The sequence below is a fragment of the Dromiciops gliroides genome, chromosome 1, assembly GCF_019393635.1.
Source record: "Dromiciops gliroides isolate mDroGli1 chromosome 1, mDroGli1.pri, whole genome shotgun sequence".
Classification (NCBI taxonomy): Eukaryota; Metazoa; Chordata; class Mammalia; order Microbiotheria; family Microbiotheriidae; genus Dromiciops; species Dromiciops gliroides.
Genome location: NC_057861.1, coordinates 315,003,796 through 315,015,962, shown reverse-complemented (window position 1 = coordinate 315,015,962; position 12,167 = coordinate 315,003,796). Strand labels below are relative to the sequence as shown.

Here is a 12,167-nt window from a genome sequence, read left to right as displayed (position 1 = left end):
GAAGTGTTACTAAGTAACCATAGCAACCATTATAAGCTCAACAACCACAACAATTCAGGAGAAGAGATGAGGAAGTAACTCCTTCCTTGTGGAAGAAAAATGGAGGACTGTAATAGGAGGGCATTGTGTCAGTGCATTTTGTTTGACTCTTTCCTTTGTAATGTGAGAAGATATTCTGTTTCATATGGCTGTGATATAAAAATAAAATGCATCAATAAAATTCATTTTTAAAAATGAACCTTCATAAGATCCTGCCTAGGTGATAGAGTCAGACACAGAATCATATCAACTCCACAGTTAAGAAATGTACTGTTTCCAAGCCTTCCAAATTCATCTTGAGAGTGTAATCTCATGTTATACTTAGACTTAAAAGTGCAGGTGACCTAAAAGGCAATAGAAAGCTCTATCATAGGAGTTCTTAGATTAGGGTCCATAAACTCCCAAAGACTTCAGAAGATTTGTAAATTTGTGGTTGTAATTTTTAATATTTTGATAAGTTTTCAATATAATTGGTTTCCTTTGTAATCATATTTATTTTATTTTATTAATTTAAAAATATTTTGAGAAACTATCCATAGTCTTCAGCAGACTGGTAAAGAGATCCCCAGGTCTATGATTTCTTTTTGGCAAGTCAGGGCTGAGGAAAGTGCCAAGAAAGGAAGTGCTTGAAACTACCAATACAGCTTGTGGCTATTTGTATTTATAAACAATATGTTGCACACAGACTCAGCTTCTAGACAAGTATTGTGCTCATCCCAGGGAGTCTGAAAGGGAAGTTCTTAGCCCTACTCCCCTTAGGGAATGACCCTTCTCTGTAACAATTCTGTTCAGATGTTCTGGATTCTTTCTTGGTGCTAGAGAAAGGATTCAGGTACCCAAACTCATTTTTGGTGCAGAAAGGAAGGAAAGAGACTATCTGTGAACATCACCCCCTTTCCCCAATCTTGCATTTGTGTAAAAAGAGGCTTCTGTTTCTCTTTGTGGTAGCTTTTTTTTTGGTGGTAGCTTTCTGAAGAAGCTGGATGAAAGTCTCCTTGAATACTGCCTGCTGGTTCTGCGTAGCTTCTAAATTCACTGAGTAGAGAATGCAGGTACACTCTTGCTTTCAACTCCAGAGACTTGTTAAGTAGAGATGAAATCCTAGAATTGAGGGCTGGCAAAAAGTTATCCCTTCCTCAACCAAGATATACCTCAAATTGCTCCCTTGATGATGAGGACTGTTTCATTTCTCTCCTTGTGCTCCTAGGGCCTAGCACACACATATATACATACAAACACATACACATGTGTGTACACATATGTGTGTGTGTGCGGGCTCTCTCTCTTTCTCACACACACACACACACACACGTATGTAATGTCTGTTAAATTAGATGTGATGAGCTGGGACCTGAATGATTTCAGGGCAGAATTAATTTTACCTTGCATTCTTCATCCAACAGGTCCAAGATGCCCAATTTAGCTTCTATTAGGTCGATGCAAGGCTGGTTATCATAAAAATCAATCAGGGTCCATGGGATTTGTTCCTTCATATATTCTTCTTGTTCCAGTTTGAAGACATGCTGGGGGCAGAAGTGAAGAAGAGTTACATTTTGGTGAAATTCTGGAGCACCTTAATCTGAACCCCAGACCAGGGGAATTATGGATCCCAGGAGAAATTAATCTCTCTTTAGGCTACATTATACAATATAATAAGTGCCCTATGGATTTTGGAGGCATTTAACAATTCACAGATTCAGCTCTTGCTCACAGGTGGGGTATGATTTATTCAGGTGGTTCTATTTTTCCCTCCTGGGCCCTACCATTTGGTCATCTAAACTACCTATCTGCTCAAACCACAGAAATCACTAAATGAGGCTTTCAGCAATCTGGGTTGCATCAGAATTTGGACTGCCCAAGAGCCAAGGGTCAGACAGTCTATCACCCAGATTCAAACCTCCTTTCATGAAGTATGGGCTATTCCTCATGATGCAAAAGGCACTCACTTGAATCCAAGGAATTGGATAACACTAGAGCAAACCAAATTAGCACAGGATAGCCAAAAAAAAAAAAAAAAAAAAAGGCCCTGGGCAACCCCACCCTTGGAACAAAGGGAGGCTACCCAAAGAGTTTGAATAGGAGGCTTACCCAATTGAATTGCTGCTGGAGTTTTTCATTTGCATAGTTGATACAAAACTGTTCAAAGCTATTCACCTCAAATGTTTCAAATCTGCAAAGTGGAACAAAAAGAGAAAGTAAGCAGGGTGAGGAAGATATTTTCTTTTACTATGGAACCTGGTGACCCAGGAAGGTGATGATGAGGATCATGTATCCTCAACTGCAACTCTAAATTCTAATTTGCTGCTAAGATATAATGAGCATCAAAAAGATCATCTGCACTAAAGGAAAAAGAAGTCCAGATCCTACAAAATGGTGACTATTCTGAAATCGTTTATTTTTGGCTCAGAGATATTGTCTCACACACCCTTTTATAAACTTTAGAATACTATATAAATATAGGGTATTATTGGGGACACACCCACCTCATTCTGAGTCCAAGCCTGGTTCATTTGGCCTTTGGCCAGATTCAGGGGAAAGAAGGGGCTCTAAGCCACACACAGAATCTGCAATAGTTAGCTCATTCTAGGATAACTGGGAGCTGTCCATGGTGCTGAGGGCACAATTCCTGAACCTCAGAGTTGGAAAGAAGCCTAAGGCCATTTAGACCAACCCATATCTAAAAAAAGAATCCTCCTCTACAATATTTCTGGCAAGTGATCATTCAGCCATTGCTTGTTGTCCAGGGAGTGAGAGTCCATTGGGTCCCAAAGCAGTCCATTACACTACTGGACAACTCTAATAGACTGGAACTTTTTCTTTACATGAAGCCTAACCCTACAACTTTTACCTATTGCTTCTTGTACTGCTCTCTGAAGCCAAAAGGAACAAGTGTTTCAATTTTTTGAAGACAGCTTTGAGAGCATTCTCCTCCTCATCCCATCCCATCTTCCTTCTTCATCTCCATTTCATAGTCTCAAATCTCTTCACTGTCCTGGCCATCTTCCTCTGAACATACTCAAATTTATCAATGTTTTTTCAAAAATATATGACACTATTCCATATTTGGTCTAACCAGGGCATAGCACACTGAGTCAGTCAACCCCTTTGTTCTGGATATTATTTAACATTCGTAAGGTCTTAAATTTTATTAAGTTTTAAGGTTAGAGAAAAAAAGAATAAAAATAGTCCCTGTGGTCAAGGATGTCAGAGTCTAGTGGGGAAGACAACATGTGAACAACTATGCACATATAAGATATATACAGAATAGGGGGCAGCTAGGTGGTGCAGTGGATAAAGCACTAGCCCTGGATTCAGGAGGACCTGAGTTCAAATCCGGCCTCAGACACTTAACACTTACTAGCTGTGTGACCCTGGGCAAATCACTTAACCCTCATTGCCCCACTTTAAAAAAAAAAAAAGGTATATACAGAATAGATGGAAAACAAACTCAGAGGTAAGGCACTTAACAGTGGGGGGCACTGGGAAAGACTTCTTGAAGAAAGTAGGATTTGGGGGCAGCTAGGTGCAGTGGATAAAGCACTGGCCCTGGATTCAGGATGATCTGAGTTCAAATCTGACCTCAGACACTCAACACTTACTAGCTATGTGATCCTGGATAAGTCACTTAACTCTCATTGCCCCACCCAAAAAATAAACAGACAAATAAATAAATAAAATGGAGAAAGTAGCATTCAAGCTTGATCTTAAAAGAAACAAAAGAATGTTAACAGTGCACTGTAACACTAACTCCAATGGGGTAAGAATTTAAGTCTAACTCAGGAATATTTGGAGTTGTAGTTTTCATATCACTGGAAGAGGTTGCTGTATGGTGAAGGGGGAAGAAGGGTATTATTCTTCTGGCTGTGTGAGCTTTGTGGTTCAGGTTATGTGGGATGGTGGTCTACATGGCTGCAAGAAGATAAGAGTGATCCAAAGGCTTTGGAAACAATTAGTAGGATAATTTCTCTGGAAGGCAGAGTACATGGACTGTGAGAAGGGAAGATAACAAGTATTTATCAAGTGCTTACTATGCTAAGTTTATTACAAATACTATCCTATTTGATCCTCACAACAACCCTGTGAAGAAGGTGCTATTATTATCCCCATTTTGCAGATGAGGAAATTAAATCAGATAGAGATTAAGTGAATTACCCAGTCACACAAGTATTAAGTGTCTCAGGCCAGTGAACTATCCAGTTGCCTCGAGCTAGAATGTGAAAAAAGACTAGAAAGGAAGGCAATAATCATACTAAAAGGCTATATGCTGCTGAACTCTGAAACTGTAGAAGACATCTTCAAGGCAGAGAATATCTAAAGGAAAGGGGGTCAGTGATAGAACTGTAAAAGGCACTAGCAGTAAAGTGGTGGGAGTGTGAAGAAGTATGATGCAGTGCCTCTAAGTTGCTTTAATTTGAACTTCCTTAATTAGTGATTTGGAACATTTTTTCATATAATTCTGATAGACTGAATGTATTCCTTTTATAACTACCTATTCATATCCTTTGACCACTTAATAATTAGGGAATGACTCATTCTTATAACTTTGAACCAATCCCTCATATATCTTGGAAATGAGGCCTTTATCAGAGAAATTTGCTGCAAAGATTTTTGTCTTCAGATAACTGTTTCTCTTCTAATTTTAGCCTCATTGGTGTGTGTGTGTGTGTAAAAGTTTTCAACTTCTAGGCCTTTCCCTATCTCTTATTTTGTCATGAACTCTTTCCCTCTCCATAGATATGAAAGAAATTTCTTTATTGTTTATGTAATCATTCTTTTTGGGTAAATTATTATTGGCTATAAGTCTACGTATTTTGACTTTTAGAATCTTGTTATTTTGTTTTAATATTCCTTTTCTCATGGAGTCAATTTCTCTTTGGTCCATTCTAATTTTCAAGGAATCTGTTACTTAGGTAAAGTTTTGTACCTCTTGAATTAAGTTGTTAATTCTCTCCTCCAGCATTCTCATTTCTTTTCCAATTATTTCCTCTTGCATTCTCATTTAATTGATAAAAATTTTTAACTTAATCCCCCCCTCAACTTTTGCTTCATTTCTTCTGGAAACTCTAGTCAACCTTGTGGCCAAGCTGTTTTCTTTTGAGGCTTTGCTTGAAGGTATTTTCTTTTGTGTCTTGGGAGTCCCAGGCACCAAAACAGATCTCAATCTTTGTTCATTCTTTCAGCCCAGTTTCATGCATAAATACTTTGTTTTAGGGACAGGTTCTACACTGTTCTGGAGGGAATAACAGAGCATTGCTTGGTTCTAATTTATATTCCTTGGGGTCCTGATGAGGCTTTCACCAGGTATTAAGTGTTCTGTTCTTTAAGGTTCTCAGGGGGGACTCAGGCTAAGCATCTGCAAACTGGCAATGTACCCCAAGAAGTCTGATCTCACATAAAGTTTCCTCATTGCCATCCTTGGTCTAAGTTTTGAAATATCCTGACTCCATTTGAGGTCTGAGTGACAGAACTACAGGTTTACCTCTGGATGGAGCTCCAGTGTGGCCCTAGTCTCTGTCAGTTGGCTAGAAGTCTCTGAAAGTTCAGATTGGCAGAACTATAGGCTTCCCCTTGGTTAGATTTCCCTGTCCTGGGGGACAGCCTCAAAAAAATGTAAGGATTGAATCTGTGAACTCAATCCAGGATCAGTGCCACACAGTTGCTGATCATTCCTGTTCCTGTTACTTCCTTGCCAAGGACACAGCCTCTGGCCACCTCTGGGCTGCATCTGGTGACTGGGCTACCATTCCTTGCTCTGGGACACAGACACGTTAGCCCTGAGCTCAGCCACAGCTTCCACACTGGGACTGCAGAGCAGCTCTAGGGGCAGAACCATATAGCTACAGACTGGCTGCTGCTCCTGCTCCCTTCAGGTAGGCCCTGCTTGGTCTGGAATGCTTCTTACATCTTTGTTGAAGTCTTTGTGGGGAAACCTGGGCTGGACTGATTTCTCCAAATTATCTTGGCCAGTCCACTTTTAGGTACTATTCAAGGGGCATAAAAAGGAAAGCCAGGAGAACATTTTTCAGGTTAAGAATGGGACATGTACTACCTAAATTAGTTTACTTATTCAGTGCCCTACCAATCAAACCACCAAAAATTATTCCATAGAGATAGAATAACATGATAACAAAATTCATCTGGAGAACAAAAGGTCAAGAATACCATGGGAATTAATAAAAAATGCAAAGGAAAGTGGCCTAGCTGTACCAGATCTAAAACTATATTATAAAGCAGCAACCATCAAAAATATTTGGTACTGGTTAAGAAACAGAGTGGTGAACCAGTGGAAAAGGTTAGGCACACAAAACACAGTAGTAAATGAATATAGAAATCTCCCATTTCATAAGCTCAAAGCTGCTAGCCTCCTGCATAAGAACTCACTATTTGACAAAAACTGTTGGGAAAACTGGAAAAGAGTATGGCAGAAACTAGGCATAGGCCACCATCTTACACCATATACCAAAGTAAAGTCAAAATGGGTACATGATCTAGACATAAAGGGTGATACCATTGGCAAATGAGAAAAGGAAGGAATAGTTTACTTGTTAGATCTATAGAGAGCGGAAGAATTTATGACCAAAGATGAGATTGAGAACATCATGAAATGCAAAATGGATCATTTTGATTACATTAAATGAAAATAGTTATACACAAACAAAACCACTGTAACCAAAATTAGAAGGAAAGCAGAAAGCTGGGAAATAATTTTTACAGCCAGTGTTTCTGATAAAAAAGTCTCATTTCTAAAATATATAGAGAACTGAATCAAAAATATAAGAACATAAGTCATTCCCCAATTGAGAAAAAGTCAAAGGATATGAACAGGTAATTTTCAGATGAAGAAATTAAAGCTATCTACAGTTATATGAAAAAATGTTCTCAATCACTACTGATTAGAGAAATGCAGATTAAAACTACTCTGAGGTACTACTTCATATCTGTCTGACTGGCTAATATAAGAAAAATAGAGAATGATAAATGTTGAAGAAGATGTGAGAAAATTGTAACACTAATGCATTGGGGTTTTTTTTTTGTTTTTTTTTTTGTTTGTTTGTTTGTTTGTTTTGGTGGGGCAATGAGGGTTAAGTGACTTGCCCAGGGTCACACAGCTAGTAAGTGTCAAGTGTCTGAGGCCAGATTTGAACTTAGGTACTCCTGAATCCAAGGCCGGTGCTTTATCCACTGTGCCACCTAGCTGCCCCTCACTAATGTATTGTTGGTGGAGTTTTAAAGTGATCCAACAATTGTGGAGAGCAATTTGGAACCATGCCCAAAAGGCTATAAAACTGTACATACCCTTTGACCCAGAAATACTACTCCTTCGTCTATATCCCAAGTAAATCATTAAAAAGGGAAAAGGACCTGCACGTACAAAAATATTTATAGCTGCTATTTGTTTTGGTGGCAAAGAATTGGAAATTGAGGGGATGGCCATCAATTAGGGTTGTAGTATATGAATGTCATGGAATACTATTGTGCTGTTAAGAAATGATGAGCAGCCAGATTACAGAAAAACCTGGACCTGGATTTACATGAATTGATGCTGAGTGAAAAGAGCAGAACCAAGAGAACATTGTACACAGTATCAAGAACATTGTGTGATAATCAACTGTGACAGACTTAGTTCTTCTCAGCAATATGATGATCTAAGACAATGGCAAAAGACTCATGATGGAAAATGCTCTCCACATACAGAAAAAGAACTATGGAGTCTGAATGCAGATTGAAGCATACTATTTTCACTTTTGTTGTTGCTTGTTGTTGTTTCTTCTTTCTTGTGTTTTTCCCTTTTGTTCTGATTCTTCTCTCACATGACTAATGCAGAAATATGTTTAATATGACTATCATGTATAATCTATATCAGATTGCTTGATGGCTTCGGGGGAAGGGACGGAGAAAATTTTGGAACTCAAAATCTTCCAAAAAATGAATGTTGAAAACTATCTTAACATGTAATTGGGAAAAAATAAAATACTATGATGAAGAAGAAGAAGGAGGAGGAGGAGGAGGATACAGCTAGGTGGCTCAGTAGATAAAGCATTACTCCTGGAGTCAGAAGGACCTGAGTTTGAATTCAACCTCAGACACTAACTGTATGACTGTGGGCAAGTCATTTAACCCTGATTGCCTAAAAAGAATGGGACATGAGAAAATTGCAGGGAGACAAAACTTTGGGTCATGTTTATGTAGGAGAAATAACACAAGTTTGATAAAATCAGATCAAAGGAGCTGAGGCTGAGCTAGGGGCATGGTAGGAGACAGGGATACCAAGGGTTCTTCTATGGACCCAAAGGTGATGGTATATAGTGCCTGCTGTTAATTATTTCACTCCAAGGCTTCTCTCTCTGGAAAATAGTTTTAAAAGAGGTTGAATCCTGAAGCCCAAAATGCCCATGGCCAAAATTCAATTAATAAAACCTGAAAAGATTAAAGAAGCATTGTGGCAATTTGGTCAGATAATGGGAATTGGTGTGCAGAAAGGATTTGTCCTGGCTTGGCAGATAAAGGATTTAAATATCTCCCACTTATCATTTTTAAAGGTTTATATTAGTAGCCTTCATGAAGAACATTCTCATTAAGTCAAGATGCCCTGAAATTAGCTCATAATATCCCTATTTCTAAGATATTATCTGATAACAATTTCCCCACCATCTAATATAATTATAATAATATAGGAGGGCCACAGAGAAATGAGGGGTTTTCATAGCTTTGAAAATTTGCAAGAGAACTGACCTCAAGGAGATCCAACGTCTGGGAGATATGACGGTTTTTCCCTTTACAATGAAGTTATTATGTTTGCCATAATTCCTTCCATCTATGTAGTTGCTTTTTCTTTTTTAAAAATAAACACAATAGATTGATTTATAGCTCACATTAAAATGTCACAAAGAAATTTATAAGCCAGAAAGAATTGGATTTCTCTAGTAAAATCAATGTCAGGCAAGTATAGCCGAGCATACTGCAAGGATGAAGCAGAGGAGATAGAAGGTGAAAGTTGGCAATGGGGACTGGACATCCAGATGTCCGGATTCTAACTCATGATGAAGACTAACACAAGTCACCTCCCACCTTGTTGCAATTTTCTTCCATCTATAACAGGTGGACACACCTATAAGAAGAGTGTCAGGAAGGATAAAGCCCAGTCTGAGCAGAGGCTTTTGAAAAATGCTAAAGATTATCAAGAAAGACAGTGTAGCCTAATGGATACAGAGCAGGTCTCAGGGTCAGGAAGACTTCAGCCAAGCTCCCCCTATTACGTGTGACCCTGGGCATATCCCTCAGCCTACCAGTGTCTTCCACAACACTCAGAATGTAAATGGCAAAGCAGGTACTGACCTCTACTTGTAGAGAGTTAACTCATTTGGAGTCTCCTCTATCAATTAAATCACAGATCCAGTTAAAAAACTAAAAAGGGATTTTTAAGTTATATGAGGAGAAAAGAAAATGTAAAATGATCACTGCTTAGAGTAGAGGGAACAATGGCAATAAATAACAGAAAAAAAAACCCAAACTATTTAATTCTTATAGTAATTTGCCTCTGTCTCCTCTATTCAGAATGATATTAAGACTAGAAAGGAGTTAATTGGGTATTGAGACCCAAGATAAATGAGGTGGTCTGAGAAGAGAGTTCCTAATTGCCAATGAATTCAAGTCAATAGGTCCAGATGAATTATATCTCAGAACTTGTGCATGTGATTTATCTCAGTGGTCCTGAAGGTGCTGTGAGAAAAACAAGAGGTTCTGTAGCGATGGAGATGAACAAACGGTGTCTTGAATCTCAATGAAGAGAATTCTGAGGACTGTGATCTGGTGAGCGTAGTGTAATGTTTCTGTCAAAACATTAGACCAGATTTTTAAAGTTTTGTTAGCATTTGTCACCAGGCAGTTAGCAGCGAAAAAGATTGTGTTTTTTTTTACCTCAACAGTTTATGGAACCTGTCTAAGGTGCAGAAGGGTTGGGACAGTGGAGGAGAGCACATAGTACAGTGGAAAAGTATACTAGATTTGGAGACAGAGAACCTGGGTTTAAGTTCCACCTCTAATAATTACTACCTGTGTGACCCTAGGCAAGTCACTTGACTTTTTTGTGTCTCAGTTTCCTCAACTACAAAGAAAGGGATGCTATAATGGATAGAGCAGTATCCTTTACCTTAGGAAGTCCTGGGTTAAAATCCTACTGTAGACCCCCCCCCTTTTTTTTTTGGTGGGGCAATGAGGGTTAAGTGGCTTGTCTGGGGTCACACAGCTAGTAAGTATCAAGTGTCTGAGGCTGGATTTGAACTCAGGTCCTCCTGAATCCAGGGCTGGTGCTTTATCTACTTCACCACCTAGCTGCCCACCTACTGTAGACCCTTAATAGCTATGTGACCTTGAGCAAGTCACTGAACTCTAGGCCTAGTTTCCCCATCTATAAAATGTTCCCTTTCAGCTACAGATCTATTATCCTAAGTGAAGGTGGGGTGCGGGGGGGGGGGGGAGATGCGGGGGAAGAGGCAGGAAGGAATAAAGCAAACAGGTATTGTCACTTAAAGAAGGTTGGACTACATGGCCTTTGACAGGCCTTCTAGCTCTTGGATTTTATAATCCTGTAACTTTTGGAGGATAACTAGGAAGATGAAGAAACATGACATATGAGGATAAGTTGAGGGAACTTGGGATATTTAGTTTAGAAAAGACGCCCATGAGCATGGTGGGAGGTAACTAGATAACATTTCCATATATTAGAATTGTCATCACACAGAAAGTTTAGGTTTATTCTACTTGGTGCCAAAGGGAAGAGCCAGGACCAGTGGGTAGAAGCCAAAGAGAGAAAGATTTCAACTCAATCTAAGGAAGAACTTCTAGTAATTCCAACAGTCTAAAAATGAAACTAGCTGCAACTGAACATTTTCCCAACCATGGGAACTGTTCAGGATGAACCTTCACAATAATTCGTCAGGAATATTCATGAATTCAGGTGGAGGGTAGACTAGACAACCTCTGATTTGCCTCCCTAAAGGGAGATCCCAAGATCTTGTGCTTTCCTGAATAGAAATAACATCTTGAGCAGGACACTCATCAGGGATGACTCAATACTTCAGGGTCATACTACTATCACACCTGCCTCCAGGGGGTGAAAATGCTAACCAAATTTTGCCGCCAAGCATTCCCAAGTTGGCCAGCCTACAGCTGGAACACCAGTCCCTGTATTTTTATTTGTGAAGTCACGAGGATTATAGATTTAGAGAAAGGACCTTAGAAGTTACCTAGTCCAATCTCATTTTACAGATGACAAAACTGAGTTGCAATGAGGTGCCTTAAAACTTGCCCAAGGTCACAGAGGTTGTAAAAAATCAGGCCCAGGATTCCAGCCCAGGTCCTCTGACCACACATCTTTCCACTGAATCATCTTCTTTGAGTAATGATAAAATAGAAAAACAAACAAAAAGCTATCTTCAGGAACTCCTTCAGAGTACAAATTTTAGCAAGAGCTCATAGAACCAGAGGCCTATGGAGACTTAATTAAAATGCACCCCTAAGGGGATTATGTAGGGTTGGACAGGAAACTGAATGTTAAAAATTTGCTTTATAATGTGTAAAATATGGTATAGGACAAAGAGAACTAAATGTCAGCAGATTTCATTTCCTTCCTCCTACAACTAACTAAAGCTTCCCACTTGGAGGGTGCTGCCAGGCCCAGAAGTTCTCAGCCAGAATGCTCTCTCTGGTGTGTTCCTCACCACAGCCAGTTAGCCAGGCTGTGGCTCCCCTGCTGCCTCAGCATTTTCAACTCTGAAGTCAAAGGCAAATAAATGTGTATTCATCCCAAATTGAAGCCATTTATTTTCTGCAACCTCCAGGAGGGGAAAAGAAATAAGGGCCCCAGAGATCACAATTAATCAAACACGTGCAAGTAAATGTTTGTTAATGTAACATGAAAAGGAAAACCTAGTCTAGAAGCTGCCTGCCTCTCTCCTATTACGTTTTAACCCCTGTTCCCACCCATGGAGAAACATCCCATGGGCAGCTTCAGAGAATTTTAGTTAAGGAAAGGGATTTCGTTGGGATTGGCTTAATTACTGTGGGTTTTGCTTGCTCTGTGATTTTTCTGGGGGGGATAGGGAAGTGAGAGGCAGAAGGAACTGGGC

At 39.4% G+C, this 12,167-nt stretch overlaps 1 protein-coding gene across 1 annotated transcript in view; it reads right to left on the bottom strand.

Annotated features, from left to right (window-relative positions):
* Positions 1-12,167, bottom strand: part of MYO5B (myosin VB) — a 577,307-nt gene that overhangs the window by 202,786 nt on the left and 362,354 nt on the right. Inside the window, 2 exon segments of the mRNA XM_043977928.1 lie at positions 1,422-1,562; positions 2,128-2,209. Coding sequence (XP_043833863.1) covers positions 1,422-1,562; positions 2,128-2,209 — 223 coding nt within the window.